Here is a 16,327-nt window from a genome sequence, read left to right as displayed (position 1 = left end):
TTATGTGAGTTACGATTAGATTTTGGATTCCTCACTAACTAGGCGAAATATTGTGTTCCCGGTGAAATGATGAACTGCGAACCGAAATGAGGTGTGTTGAGGTTGAAGCTAAATTTTAGATGTTTGGAAATAGATCAAAAATTTACAAAAAATGAGTGACATCATGGATCCTTTTGATCTAAAAAGACAAAGAGATGTTGAAGAATTCTGAAAATGATACATGTGCTGAGGAGGGGGGTTAAATTACAAAATAATGTATGGGGCTACTGCATTTTTTGTATGTATACACAATTTATTTAATCAAAATATGAATGCATATACTAAGCAATATTCAAACTTTTCCAACAAAAGCACAAAAGGGTCTTATCATTTTGGAAAACATACAAAATATGTGACATATTATAGAGAAGCCATCATTTTAGATACTACATACTTTTTTTCAACAAAGTACAACTTTAAATGTTTATATTCTCACAAATGTGTTTAAATTTACCAAAGAATATGACCTCGCAGCTACTAACATGCTGAAATGTATCACTGCAGCTAATAATCTGCAACTGCCGGAAAAAAAAATACTCATTAAATCGAATGATCACCTCTCCTAGTTCAAATGGATTGGACCCAAATGACCAATCTGAAACGTGTCCAGTCACTGCCAGCCATCTCTTTCAATAAAAGTGTGCATTTCTTCACCAATTACAAATCATAAATAATCCAAAATCCAGCACGTGTCTCCTCCTACTGCTACTGACGTCAGTGCACAGCACTTGTCAACACTCCCGCACGGCTCATTAAAGGCGCCTCGTGATAATCCCGTCCTCCTAATTTCTTCAATCCAACACCACATTCCTTGCAAGAAATGCATCAGAAATTCTGCATTTTTCTTATTATCTCATGGGAAGTAAATAATCAGATCAACTCATCAACTTGACCACAGCTGTGCATTTGATCAAAGAGAATATAGAGAGACTTTAATAAAATATAGAATACATACTTAATGATACAACACACTTCTGTACAGTACAGTAAAAGTGAATGTTAATTAAGGCAGCTTTGAATGACTGCTCGCGTTGCACATGTGAAAATGTACATAAAAAAACATAAAAGAACATGCGTGTTATATCCGGCACTATCAGTTTTTATTCGCTTTGGGCCTAAGAAGATAGAGCAATACTTTTTGACGATTACATCTCATTTACATTCAAAAAATCCCTTCCATGGAAGAGTTTACATTCAGAAAAAGGCAGATTTAGGTTCTTTGATCATCAGAAAAGTAACCATAGCCCACAAATAGACGTACGTGCACAATGCTGGCGAGAAAAAAAATTGCTGTCACCCACTGTGGCAGTGGGTGTGTCAAACAAACAACAAAAACGGGGCTTTATTAGAACACAGTTCACAACTTATCACTAAATATGTAACACGACGAGCACAAAAAAGGGACACGTGCTGCTCCGAGCTGTGAAACACTGAATGGACACATTATTAGGTACACCTGCATTCATCAGAGTGGCATGCTGGGAAAAATAATGGACGGTCTGTTGGACACCTTTGAGATTCGTTAAATGAAACACCATCAAGGGGTTCGACTCACTGGCTGCCTTTGACGTCTATTGCCGTCAATATCATGAGTTACATTGCATTGCTGAAAAAATGTTTTTTTAGATGTGTTGATCATTCATTTATAAAACAAAATATTTGGAAATCCTTTCATCTCCAAGTGAATTTTTAGTGATGAGCAGATGACTTTAAACTATATTGGTCAGACATTTTATGGGTTGAATGGGACAGAGATTTTTTTTTATGAGGGGATGAAATTGAAGTCAGTTAGATGTGAATGGACGATATTTTGGTCAGTGGGTCACGACCGGCTAAATATGTCCAAAGGAGGAAAATGATATTTTTTTTAAATCTGCATCATAAGCAGATAAAATCAAAATAGCTTCCTGCTTTATAATATTGTACAATATATAATGTATATCATTGTGTATATATGTGTATAGTGTGTTTTATACACAATTAAAGTTACATTAATTGGCTTAGTGCCATCATGTCACAGCCTGAAGTGGTTTAAAAATGTTGGATTTTTTGGGGGTGAAAAATAGATAAACTCAACTCATAATTTTGCCTCTTCCCAAGTCTCTTTGATTTTTATTTGTTTTAATACTTAATACAATCTTCTGCGAGTGTACCAAATGAAATGCCCACCATTCGTCCGATTACGAGTCGACACCATTGTGACAAGTATACCACCCGTTGACGAAGCCTTTCTGGAAGTGAGCCGAGGCAAACGTCCTGCTTTGCTGCGCGAAAGTGTGGCCGGCTTGGGCGCAGTGGTACTGGGCGGCCTGGGCCCTCGCAGCGGTAGTTCCGCCTCCACTGCCGCTGTAAGAGGCTCTCTGGAGCAATCGCGTGTCCAGGAGGGGCTGCGACCTGTTGTCGAACCCGGACGGGAGCCGTGACCTCGACTCGTCCGGACTAACCGAGACCAAGGATCCCGCTTCGTGGATGGAGCTGAGAAGCGGCGGGGACTCGTCGCAGCGATCGCCGGGATGGGCGTCACCTCCCGCGGGCACTGAGCCACCGCCGCTCGGGGCTTCCTTGGAGCCGTGGAGCTTCATGTGCTTGCGGAGCGAACTCGGGTGCGTGTAGCACTTGTCGCAGCCTCTTACTTTGCACGTGTACGGCTTGTCGCTGGAGTGCACGTGCGAGTGCTTCTTGCGGTCGCTGCTGTTGGCGAACCTCCGGTGACAACCCACGAATTCACATTTGAAAGGCTTTTCACCTGCACGTGCACATGGAGACAAAGTGGAGGGCGGTGAGGTTAGGCCCACTTACACGCCAGCTTTGAAAGCACCTAACAGAGGTCGTAATTATATAATGGGTTGGAAATCTACTACTCTTACCCGTTTCTCCGATTGCTGTATATTTTTTCTTTGCAATTTTCATCCGGAGGTATTATATTTGCAGATGGCTCTGATAGGATGGTGCAGGTGTATTATACCTAATGTTTTGGCAGGTTTCCACACGTCACCTGCTATTTTTTTTTCCTTTTTCTTTTTACTTTGGATATTTTAGTCTCAGAAGATGTTCTCAACAAGTGATGGAGTGACTTTCGCTGCCAAATGTAGGTCAAGTTGCTTTGCTGCTTTTGCCTCAGTTGCTTAGCAGAATCGTGGTAAAGGAAAACCGCCCCCCAGCCCCTTTTATCCCCCTCCCCATTGCAGACATTGCACACATGGGCCAGATAATCATAAATACACATTCGGTTTCGTAGAGCCCAGTAAGTGAATGACTTTTATTGTAATCATAAAAAATGAGACAGTGGATGTACTCACAGCATGGGGCGAATCGTTAATTCCTGCTTTCATTATGCAAACAATTTACAATGTAAGTCATGGCATATTAGCTCCATGTTATTATTGTTATTGTTAATATATATGTATGTTTTTGCTTAGTTCACACTTGCAGCAGTAGCTTCCTTCCTAATTTTTTTTATTAATACAAACCATGATTAGACCAAAGCGTGTTGTATTATTTAGTGCTAATAGTAAGATTGTATTGGGTTTTTAGTTACAACAATCTCAAATGATCAATTTTAAAGTTGGGAAAAATAATAAATGTGTACAAAGTTTTTTGGTTTGTTTTTTTAAGTTGGCCTGGCATTTCCAATCAACGAAATAGGAGTTTACACAACTGTTGTTTCTTGTTTTGAACCACAACTTAATCATAGTAATTCAAATATTAAAGCAAACATGCCATGAAAAATGTCTGTAAGAAATGAATTGCTTGCTTTGTTGGGTCAATACAAAACATTACCAGAAATGATAATTGATTATTTTAAGTTTCAGGCCCCAAAACATTTTCAGAAGCATAAAAGTAGTATACTATTATAATTATGCTTATTTGTGCATTTATTTTAAACAGAAACTTAAATGTAATTTTTGCTTTCAAATACAATGCTTTTCTTCTGTCAATAATATCAATGTAAGTAATTTTAATTACTATGCTATGTATTTGATTCAGCCCTATTTGGGAATTAGATTAGCAGTCTCATCTTTGAAAGCACATTCTTTTTAAAAATATATATACATAACGAATTACGGGGTAACAAAGAGTTGATCAATTATGGTACTTCATTTAAAAGGAGGGGGCATAAGCAATATATATATTTGAGTAAAATGAAGTAACTAAAAAGAGGATAGAAGATACATTTGGGGAGATGAGAGGGTGGGGGGTATATTTGGATAGGGAAGGTGGTCCCTGCATGTACGCACCAGGCGCGTAACCGCCACGTCACGAGCTCTCCGGTGTCCCGAGATTTATTTAATAATTTCACTGGAATGAAGTGGGAGCGGCCCCCTGGCAGTGCTGCCTATATATACAGTAGGGGCGCTGCACTGCTTGACTCATTTCTTGCATTTGTCCTATAAAACGAGTCACGCCTTGGGGAAAATGCCAGTCATGATAATAATTATATATTCATATTCACATTATTTTAAAAGAATGATCAGATTTTATTGCTCTTGACCCAATAGACGCTAAAAAACATTTTGACTGGCGCTGGCAGTGAATTATCAATACCGACCTCTCCCAGTTCAAATGGATTGGACGTCTACCACTGGGCTCCCATAGAATAAAAAGGTTGCTCATCATTTTCCTCTATAAAGTGTTCACTCAATCTTGAGTCCATAAAAAATATGAGTTATGGATGAATAAAGATATCTGCTATATCATTCAGAGCCGTAATGCTGTCTAAATAGTAGATGATTTCCAACCTACTTTCACAGCCCTATAGCCACTTCAAAATTGAGTAAAGGAACGAACCTGTGTGCGTCCTCTTGTGGATTTTCAGGTTCTCTGACCTGGCGAAGACCTTCTGGCAGCCGTGGAAGGGGCACGGGAAGGGTTTCTCCCCAGTGTGGACCCTGACGTGATTGACCAGCTTGTATTTGGCTTTGAAGGGCTTGCTGTTGCGGGCGCACCTCTCCCACCGGCACACGTACTCAGGCTGCTCCGCCGAGCCGACGTGCTCGACAGTCACGTGGCTTACGAGTTCGTACATGGTCCCGAAAGCTCTGGAGCACGGCGGCCCGCCGGGACTCCACTTACACACCAGCTCGCTCTTCACTTTGGCCCCGCACCTGAGGAGCGTGTCGCTTCCTCCACCGCGATGTTGCACGAAGGGTTTGTAGAGCCCCAGGAAGGGTGTGACGCCTCCCTTGTGAGTAGGGGCGCCCCCGTACGGGTGGCCCCGGGTGAGGAGGTCGCCGGGGAACCCCAGCATCATCTGGCCGGGTTCGCCGCTGGAGGCCTGCTCCTGGTAGCCGGCGAAAAGGGCGCCGGTTCGGGCGTCCCTGCAGCCGGGGAAGTCGCGGTGATAGCGCGCCTGGTGGTTCCCCCTTGATGGCGCCAGCTGCTCGGTGCCCGGTGGCATGCCGCCTCCGAGGAGGAAGCCCCTGGGGCCGGGCTGCTCCAGATAGTGGGGGAGCGAGTGGTCAACGTACGCACTGGACCTCGTCTCGGGGTAGTCGCGCAGAGAACGCGAGGGGCAGAGTTTTAAGGAAGTGCCAGTGGGGAGTCCCGTGTGCTCCCCTGCCAAAGGTGGCAGCACCACGCTGGGTTCACTGCTCCTCTCCCCCGGGTTGACGCTGCACGGGAAAGGGAAGCCTGCATTGAACCTCGCCTGCAGGCTTGTCATGTTTTAGGTGCAAAAGTGGCGGGCTGCAAACTGGGGAAGATTTGGCTTTTCGTTGAAAAAAAATCCAAAAGAGGAAAAAAAAAGAAAAAGAAAGAAAGAAGAGGGAAGAAAAGAAAAGAGGCGACGGGACAGCACAGTGGAAATGTCTGATCCCAATTGGCCATTTATCATCTGCATGTGAAATTGTTGGCCGTGAACTTGGCAGCAGAAAAGCGCACCGGAGGGCTGAGAGTTGCCGCGAGTGCCATCCCGCCCGCACTTTTCCCTTTTGCCCTCTTGATTTTGCGGCAATAACCGTGGTAGTAAAAGTGCCCCCGCAAACAGGCCGCGGTGCAAAATATAAAAGCACAGCAGGCACAGCGGCTTGTTTCAATGGGAGCTTTGGGATTGGCTGGAATGTGGCGTGATTGACAGGCGCTTGGGGTCTGTTTTAGGAGGGGTGGGCTGCACAGCGCGGTCGCTCCCTGCACGACGCCCTTTTCAAATCGAGCAGAGAAAATGCTTTGAAAAGTGCCAGCAATACTCCCAAATATTGCTCGAGGCGCTTTTCTTGGCCCACCAAGACAAACCAGCAACGGTGCAACAAGAAAAACGTTTATTGCAGGCCAAGTCCAGTAGATTGAATATGACTCCAGCAAAAAAAAAAAAAAAAAGACAATAGCCGCCCCGAGCATGATTTGTCTGTTTGGGATAGAAAATAACGCACTGTGTGCCCATGACGATTATTGTCAAATCCCAATTGGAATTCCAGCTTTTCAAAAGTTGTGAAAATCATGTTTTATGTTTCCTACACTCCTGTTTGGTTTTAACAGTAGTGGAACAAGAGTGTCAGATATGGAAAACATTTGTGTGTAGTAGTGCAACACGTTGGCGCTTTGTGCTGCACGATCATTAAAATTAATAGTCATGAAAGGTGCGCCCTGCTTCTTGCAGAAGCAACAGCACAGCTGAGTTATGTAAAAATGCAAATGAGGAAATGCCACAAACTAACTTTCCAGCTTCAGTGATGGTGGAATAGGTACATAAATATAGATTTCTTAGTGCATTTTCATCATAAATCTACAATGTAGTTCACCTCATAGAGGATAAAATTTGAATTTACGTGTTAGCAGTATTCGTATTTTGATGTACGAGAGCATTTATACATTGCAATGCTGACGTCACATGCAGAAGTTCCTCGGCAGTGACAAAGCAACAATAAAAAAAAAAGATGACTCACAAGGGCCCCCCAACATAAAAGTGATTGTAATGCACCGCCAGTGTTCGTCAACCTCTGACCCGGAGAATTTCCGAAAATGAGTCGAGGTTGAAGGTCATTAAAGGGTAATAAAAACCAAAGGTTTCAATTGGGCATTCTCTGTGCACAAAAGAACAGAAGGTAAATAAATAAACCGAGGGCACCATTTAGACATGCATTAACAAAAAAAAACTAAAGAAAAAAATGTTACTATTCACCTTTAACTCATTAAATTTAACCAAACGTGATCTTAGATCCATAATTAACTTCATATTATAATTTAATTATCATCACATTTAGCCTGTGTGTAAGTAAACACATGCATATATTTATATATAAACACAAATGCACAGTTTATAGATACTAAAATAATAAAAAAGCTAACGTAAATAACTGTCCATAACTTTCTATTTTAATAGCTATAATATAGGTAAATGGCAAAAGTACATACATTCAATGTATTACCAACCAGTGCAATAAGTTATATAAAGATTTTTAAGCAGCATGTTTTTGTGTGTGTGTGTGTTTTTGGGGGGTGTTTTTTTTTTTTTTTGTAGGTTGTGTGTACATGGCACTTCCTATTAGTAGTGTGACAGGCCGTTCAAAATCTGTTGTGACCAGTACAATGTAAATATGTTTTTATCGATTCAGTCATTAACGGGGTCACACCCATGGAACAAAAAGCCATTGGAGATACTCAGACTGAACTACAAACTCATACCATGTAATGAAAACATGCCTGATTTAATTATTTTTAATATGTAAAAAAATTAATTCATGGTTCAGGATATTTTTATTCAGTGCCATGGTGGTTTATGTATATATGAACACAATATTAAATTGTAGGAACACTTTAGTTCATGATGTTTGGAAATGTTATCATTTTCTTTTTTTTTTTGTATGTGGTTCAAATTGGGCCAACATTTACACTCACGCGGGCCGTATGTGGCCCACGGGTTGCAGGTTCGCCACCATTAAATGGACCGGCATGCAATGCATATACAATTATACAAAATATATACTTGCAATTTTTTTTTTAACACATATGGTCTTGACTTGCATATTTGCGTCACACTGGTTCTTATCATACGAGTGTGTGTGGGCGGGTGTGTGGGGGTGTGTTTTCATATTAGTGTAATCGCATGTTTATGTGTATAAGTGTCCACTTGTAGACAGATAATTTATAAAATAAACAAAATCATTAAATGCCTAAACCCCTACAATCCTTTGTATCAACAAAACAATGCATAGAGGTGCAAGAAAAACAAAGAATATAGTAGAGTAGGCCCTAATGATCACCAAAGCAAGATGGCGCTTTTTCAAAAAAAGTGGGTGTGTTTCAATTTTGCTCAATTGCTGTATAAATGTCTGAGACAACTTGATGTCACATTATCAACTGAAAATACAAATGTACTTGCTTTCCAGTGAAAAAAAATACAATTATCAACTGTATTTTACGCTGCAAAAGCATAAAGATCTTACATTTTGATATCTAGGGCACCAATGTTAGCAGACTGTGGTCTATAAGTTTTATGAGTTGCATTGACTTTTATTATTGGGTAAGGAAGGGTTTATTTAATACAAGGGGGGAATAGTTGTTTCAATTGATGTTTCTTTGCTTTGATCTGTGGGAAAAATATAATAAAACTGATTACCTTTAAATTGCAAGACCATCAAACTATATATTCTTACATTTCAGGACATTTTTTAAAAGTATTTTGTATGGAATATGCATAATCTGGTCATGAAAATCAGAAAACAGTAATAGTTACGCTTTAATGTTGTGTGTAAAAACATTCAAAAATATTTTGAGCAAATTTTCCTTAAAAATTGCATCTACATTTTTCTATCATGAAAGCTAATGCTTTCAACTCTAAAGTTAAATACAACTGAATTGTCCACGTCTGCATATATTTCACTTGAAGAACCATACACCACATTACATAAACTTCTAGGAGAAAACAAGAGTACCCATAAGTACATACAAAAACAGGGTTTACATTTTTTTTAAATGACAAAATGTATAGCTCCATCCTGAACATAATCTTTGTTTCAGATTCTTTCGCTTTTCACAATACTACTATCATTTACACACCATTGATGGTAAAGACAGTCAAACAAACCAGCACATAATGTCTATGACGACAGCTGCACCTCTATGATACCATGGCTCAAGTGTGTATTGCCACGAGTTTATCCGGTATTGAAGTGTCCACTGAGACAGAGCGGTGACAAACCATAATGTATGGATGCTGGACTCAAATAAGAAAAGTCCACACAGTAAGCTAGTCAGTCATAATATGCACAGCAAACTTGCCCAGTCAGCTTGCCTTAAAAAATACAGGATAAAGACATATACCCAATATGTGCATGGTGGACAACAAGCTATTAAAAGAATGGTTTATTTTGCCAAAGAACTTCAAACCTCCAGGGGGGGGAGAAAAGAAAGACAGAATCCAAATGTTGCGTGCTAATTACTGCACGAGGAAATTAAAGTCAACCAATGTATTTTTGTTGGGATATTGTCAAATATCCAGATTGCTCTCAAAGAGCGAGAAGATAAATGAGAGGAGAATTTCTATTTTGGAAAGATTCAAACACAGCCAGCCTTGGAGTCGGATTACGACAACAAAAATGTGTGGAAATGCTTCACAACAATGAAGTAACCTAAAATTACACCCATTCAGCATTACTCTATGTATTTGTAGCAGATCTATTTGAAAGCATAAGCAAATTCACTTACTTGACATTTCATTAGGACAGCAAAGACAAATTATATAAAGTCACTTTTCATTAATAAGTGTCTTCATTGAGACATTTTACATTTTTTTAATTAACCTTTGTAAATTGCACCCATAAGAAGAAGCAGCTCTAAAATAAAAACAATAACTATAATACAGAAAAATCATAAATGCATCAATAAAACATCAAATGGTGATGTGACAACATCCCAGTCTATTGGAAATCCAAAACAAAATGTGGCTTTACCATTCAACTCCAGCAGCATGCATGCATTGATGCATAGGCTTGCCCATTCACATGAGGTGTGCACTACATTATAGCACCCCTGCAATATTGTCATAGTTTATCTTGACGCGCATGCTCACTCACAACCAGATTATATTGGATCCAATAAAGTACCCCCAAAAAACGGCCCGGTGAGGTAATCCCACCCCGAGATAACAATATAATCAAATTACACACGGCACACAATGTTATATAATATTACACATAGTGTAATTAGTGCGTTTGGTGCTACAGGACATTTTAGGGAAATGCTTTCATTCCGGAATTCAAATATGTGGGCTAATATGAAATTGAATTATCGCACATCGACAAACTTCGACATGTTTTACGGTAAAATGCGACCAATTGCCAATTTGTTGCATGTAAACAGGTCATGTTCACACACGCGCACACGCACACATATTTTCCAAAATCAGGCATGCAGCCCCGCCCCCTTGGGGCAAAAGAACTACCCATCTATCGCGCATGCTGCCTTCACTGTCATGCAGAAAAGTCAGACAACTCACCTCTCCGAGTGATGAGAGTGGATTGGGTGTGGACGGTACTGAATGGGAAAAAGTTTTAGCCGGTGTATGGTCGGACGGTGTTGAAGGTGGGAAATGAAATGAAGGGGCTGATTTTGGAGACTTTTTATGGGGAGGCCCTTCAAAAATAAAGAATGTGAGCAACTCCTTCCTGGGACAGATTGAGGGTGTGTGTGTATGTGTGTGTGGATGGAGTGTGAGTAAGGGGGGGTTATGTGAAAGGCTCTCGGTTAAAAAGCGCCGCTTGAAGCACTCAACGCGTCTGTGAACTTGATCAGATTGTATGTGTCCTGCAGAGAGTCAGCGGTATCCCTCTGAAACTCGCTCAATGCAGGCACCCCTCCTTTCCTTCTTTTGGGGGGCGAAGCACAAAAAAATTCTTAGGATATTACAATTACTGCCATCTTTCTGTCTGTCTTTTATCCCCCACCACCACCACAAGACAGCCTTCACCCTCCTCTTCCTTACTCCCCACCCCTCAGTCTTACACCCTATTGAGATTTGCTAGAAACCCCCCTCCATTCCCCAAAACAAAAAAAAGTCTTTAAAGCTGCTTCAAGAAAGCCCTTCCTGGATGTATTCCTACAGATACATAGGCAGATAGACGGACAGGTCGATAGGCAGACAGACAGACAAATAGACAGACAGATAGAAAGACAAATAGACAGACAGATAGAAAGACAAATAGACAGACAAGCAGATAGACAGGCAGATAGACAGACAGATAGACAGATAGACAGACAAACAGATAGACTGACAGACAGTCAGACAGACAGACAGACAGACACAGACAGACAGACAGACAGACAGACAGACAGACGACAGACAGACAGACAGACAGACAGACAGACAGACAGACAGACAGACAGACAGAGACAGACAGACAGACAGACAGACAGACAGACAGACAGACAGACAGACAGACAGACAGACAGAAAGACGGACGCATGGACAGAGAGGAAGACAGATAGACTGACTGACAAAAAGACAAACAGACAGACAAACAGACAGACACACAGGCATGCAGACAGACTGACAGATAGGCACTCTCCATTCATTTGTTTGGACCCCCTGTTACGCAACATTCGTACACAGAGTGTGAGTTAGGGGAGGGGGCGAGCTGGTGGGGTCCCGCGCTGGCTGCCGGTGCCCCCACTGGCTCTCGGAGCTCCACCGGCTCGTATTTACCTGCAAACTAATCCCGACGAGAGCCAATGAGAAGGCGACGGGCGAGACGAGCTGCCATCTTCAATCGACATCGGTGCCAATCACTGGAAATCTGGCCAATTAGCGGCCTAGTTGTGGGTCACGTGTGAGTCGGGGAGTCGACCCGCGATTGGCTAGTGTAGCTCTGCCTCCCGAGTTCATTTATGTTCTGGGAGTGAGTGATTGACTTTATCAGTCCAAGGACATCATCCGCGTGGAAAGGGGGGGAAGTTTGAGCCTGGTTCTCACGGAGCGCGCTCGACGGGAGTTTTCCTCCCAAGTCTCGCAGAGGATTCGTCCCCGTTTTCGGGGGGCTGGTTTCGGGGCTTTGGTTGTTTTGATTCCCGACCGGCAGTGCGGCAAATCACGGCGCAGTGGCTGAAGCGGGCGCGCTCCGCTAAACTGGATTTTAAATTTCTTTTCTCCTAAGTTTTTTTTTTTTTTTTGTGGCCCCCCTCCCACGCTCTGACTATGCTTCTCGATAGCGGTCCGCAGTTTGCGTCGCTAGGAGTGGGCGGCTTCGGGGCGCCGAGGCACCCCGACATCGGCAACAGGGACGCGAGCCTGGGACTCAACCCGTTCAGCGAGTCGTCGCACTCGGCAGCGTTCAAAATCAGCCCCGTCGGCCACGACATCGCCTCCGGTCAGACGTCCGCCTTCACCCCACAAGCCGGCGGCTATGCGGCCGCCCTGGGACACGCGCACGGCGGCCAGGTGGGCTCGTACGGCGGGGGGGCGTTCAATTCCACGCGGGACTTTCTCTTCCGGAACCGGAGCGTGGGCGAGTCCGGCGGTCCGAGCGCGCAGCACGGGCTCTTTGCCACCTCAGCCGGGAGCCTGCACGGGCCACCGGGCATCGCCGAGAACCCGGGCCATCTGCTCTTCCCCGGACTCCACGAGCAGGGCGTGAGCCACCCGTCGCCAGGGGGGCACGTAGTCAACAGCCAAATGCACCTGGGTTTGCGCGGGGACCTTTTCGGGCGGGGTGACCCATACCGGCCGGTGGCCAGTCCGCGCACGGACCCGTACGGGGCGGCGGCGGCAGCGGCGCAGCTGCACAACTACAACCACCCCATCAACATGAACATGGGCATGAATGTGCCCAGCCACCACGGCCCGGGGGCCTTTTTCCGCTACATGCGGCAGCCCATCAAGCAAGAACTGTCGTGCAAGTGGATAGACGAGCACCAGATGAACAGACCCAAAAAGACGTGCGACAGGACGTTCAGCACCATGCACGAAATGGTCACGCACGTATCCATGGAGCACGTCGGTGGACCCGAGCAGAGCAACCACATCTGCTTTTGGGAGGACTGCCCCCGGGAGGGAAAGTCCTTTAAGGCCAAGTACAAACTCGTCAACCACATCCGGGTGCACACGGGCGAGAAGCCCTTCCCGTGCCCCTTTCCGGGCTGCGGGAAAATATTCGCCCGCTCAGAAAATTTAAAAATACACAAAAGAACGCACACGGGTAAGTCCCCATACTAATACTATATATCAATACTATATCTATCTATCTATCCATCTATTTATCTACCCATCTATCTATTTATTTATTTATCTATCTATCTTTCTATTTGTATATATATATTTTTATATATATAGATGTATGTATGTATGTATATATATATATATAGATGTATGTATGTATGTGTATATATATATATATATATATATATATATATATATATATATATATATATATATATATATATATATATATATATATATATATATATATATATATATATATATATATATATATATATATATATATATATATATATATATATATATATATATATATATATATATATATATATATATATATATATATATATATATATATATATATATATATATATATATATATATATATATATATATATATATATATATATATATATATATATATATATATATATATATATATATATATATATATATATATATATATATATATATATATATATATATATATATATATATATATATATATATATATACACACACACAAATACATATCTATATTTATCTATCTGTATTTTTTTTCTAGGATAGTTTTGGTATTGTAATAAAAAAGTGTGTGTGAGTGTGTATATATAAAGATATATATATATATGAGGGACGTTCTGCTGACGTTCCCCACCGCGTGTCTGCATAAGTGTGTGTACGGTGCTCCACTCGTAATCTGTTGCTTCAGTGTTTACTAAAGTGAGAGTAGTCGCGATGAATAAATAAAAGCTGACGAACGTGGCGTTTAGCGTGGACTTGCATGTCTGAAAACAAAACGCAGGTCACTCTGTTTTCTCTTCTGCACGTTTTCACATTTCTTGAGCGTTTTGGGATGATTTTGCTGTTCCCCCCTCTTGCCTCCAGGTGAGAAGCCGTTCAAGTGTGAATTCGACGGCTGCGACAGACGCTTTGCCAACAGCAGCGACCGGAAGAAGCACATGCACGTGCACACGTCGGACAAACCGTACATCTGCAAAGTGTGTGACAAGTCCTACACGCACCCCAGCTCTCTCAGGAAACACATGAAGGTAATTAACGTCTTCATTAGACGCCTTAAACACATTAGCTACGATTTAACACTTGTTAAATAGCCCCTCCCTCCTCGTCTGCCTTTTTTTTGTTCATTCTAAACAATCATTTTCATGTTTTTCTTGATTTATTTAAAATATTATCTTCTTCATGACAGGTTCACGAGTCGCAAGGGTCAGAATCGTCCCCGGCTGCAAGTTCTGGATATGAGTCGTCCACACCCCCGGTTCTGGGCTCGGCCTCCAGTGAGGACCCGACAAAAACGCCCCCATCGGGGGTGCAAAATACGTCGGGACATAGTGAAGGGCTGGCGCCTAACTTTAACGAATGGTACGTTTGAGGAGGACAAGCAGATGAAAGAAAGCCCGATGTGGAGGGAGCGCGAGGATATGGATTTAAAAACAACAACAACAAATGAGACTTTTTCCCAACTCGAAACACACACACACACACACATTCATACACGCGCACGTACACGCACACACACACGAGCCCTCACAAACACTTTCACTCTAACACACCCCCACAAAATGGGACAAGCAAGAAAACGTCCGAACTCAGGATTTACCCAAATTGGACTTTTTATTCCACAGTTTGGAGGAATTCAAATGAAAAAAAAGGAAGAAAAAAAACAGAACATACATTATTTCATTGTTATTTTTCGTTTTGAGTTGAAAAAAAACTACAGGAGAAAAATGATTTATTTTTCATTTCATGTATTTTCTCAAAATGTTATTTAAAAATAAAAAGAATAAAAAGGGAGGGTTATTTCACTGTTTTATAATATTAAAGGGTGTTATTTCACCCCTTTCAATTGATTGTTGGAACTTCAGTCTTAAGAAAACGTGCCAAAGTCTTTTTTGTCATGAACTTGAACACAGTTTAAAAGATTACAAAAAAAAGAAAAAAACAGAAATAAATATTATACTCGTGAATGTATTTCCTTGTTTGATGGGGTCGAATCTGTTGTCAACGTCCGTTTTTCGGGTGGAGAAAAAAAAAAAGAAATCATGTGGTATTAGGTTACGATTGTTGCCGTTGAATATAATAATAACGTTGCCTTTTGTTAATATGCCGTTGTAAATACATATCCATGATGCCATATTTATCAATTTGTAATTTAATTATGGGTATAAGTTCTGAAACGTTAAAAATATTTATGGAAATGTTTTTTCTAACAACAAGTGTATAGTTTGGGCTCATCTTCACTTAAAACAACAACAACAAAACAACAAGCTCCAACATAGTGATTGTATCCTTTTGTCTTTTCCTTTGCTTTCTTTTTTCTTTTTTTTTTAACCGGTAGGCCTATACGTGTCTTATTTGCATCAAAAAATAAATATTCTATATATGGATATGATGGATTTGTCTAAATATGATGCAAGCTATTCCCCATATTTTCTTTATGAGACCATTGACATGTACATGTGTGACCTTGGAGGAGGTTTGAGAAGCTATAAAATGCTTCTGTGGATATCTTTATGTGAGAGGGCAAATTTTTAACTTTGGTTTTGTATATTTTACTTTTATAGAATCAGACATATAGATGTCAAATCTGTAGCATTAAAAAAGAAATCAGCCTATTGCACTCTTTGTTACAAAAAAAAAAAGGAGTGCGTATTTCCAAATCAAGGTGACGGAAATTGAAATTGGGAGTCATGCACTCAAATTAGAGCAACAATTATGATTTTATTTTTTATTTTTAAAAACCATAGTTCCAACAATGTCTTTGTGCAAGTATGTTTTTTTAAATGTGTGCATCGGCAACAATGGAACTGTCACAAGAAAAATAAAAAAAAAGTTTTTGTCTATGAGCCTGCATTGTTTTCAACGTAAACTGTGTGGCAAAATAAGTGTGTTCTCTGTTGTGGTGTTTGCATTTAGAGCAGTTTAATGATGCTTGTTTTTTTATGTGGGACTAACTTGTCAAGAGTTTTTTATGTGTGTTGTAAAAAAAATAGTGAAAGGAATTTTAGATCTATGTGGAACTTTTATTTTGGAGGGGTTTAAAAAAAGAGTTACAGCATTGCATTGTAACCTATTCTCAAGAATCCAATATTATGCAGACACAAAGTATATTGTGAGAAC

The 16,327-nt window shown here is 41.1% G+C and overlaps 2 protein-coding genes across 2 annotated transcripts; one reads left to right on the top strand and one right to left on the bottom strand.

Moving 5' to 3' along the window:
* Nucleotides 1-284: 284 nt before the first annotated feature.
* On the bottom strand, nucleotides 285-8,688 carry zic6 (zic family member 6). The gene is made up of 2 exons (XM_077732351.1): nucleotides 4,828-8,688; nucleotides 285-2,785 (listed from the first exon to the last, which is right to left on the bottom strand). Exons 1-2 carry the CDS (start codon nucleotides 5,699-5,701, stop codon nucleotides 2,220-2,222), a joined length of 1,440 nt encoding a protein of 479 aa, XP_077588477.1. The 5' UTR covers nucleotides 5,702-8,688; the 3' UTR covers nucleotides 285-2,219.
* A 3,071-nt stretch (nucleotides 8,689-11,759) lies between these two features.
* Nucleotides 11,760-16,048, top strand: zic3 (zic family member 3 heterotaxy 1 (odd-paired homolog, Drosophila)). Its single transcript, XM_077732927.1, has 3 exons — nucleotides 11,760-13,166; nucleotides 14,075-14,238; nucleotides 14,397-16,048. Exons 1-3 carry the CDS (start codon nucleotides 12,167-12,169, stop codon nucleotides 14,577-14,579), a joined length of 1,347 nt encoding a protein of 448 aa, XP_077589053.1. The 5' UTR covers nucleotides 11,760-12,166; the 3' UTR covers nucleotides 14,580-16,048.
* Nucleotides 16,049-16,327: the final 279 nt, after the last annotated feature.

The sequence above is a fragment of the Stigmatopora nigra genome, chromosome 14 (assembly GCF_051989575.1).
Source record: "Stigmatopora nigra isolate UIUO_SnigA chromosome 14, RoL_Snig_1.1, whole genome shotgun sequence".
Classification (NCBI taxonomy): Eukaryota; Metazoa; Chordata; class Actinopteri; order Syngnathiformes; family Syngnathidae; genus Stigmatopora; species Stigmatopora nigra.
Note: the sequence above shows the minus strand (reverse complement) of the source record. Positions and strands in the feature narration are given on the sequence as shown.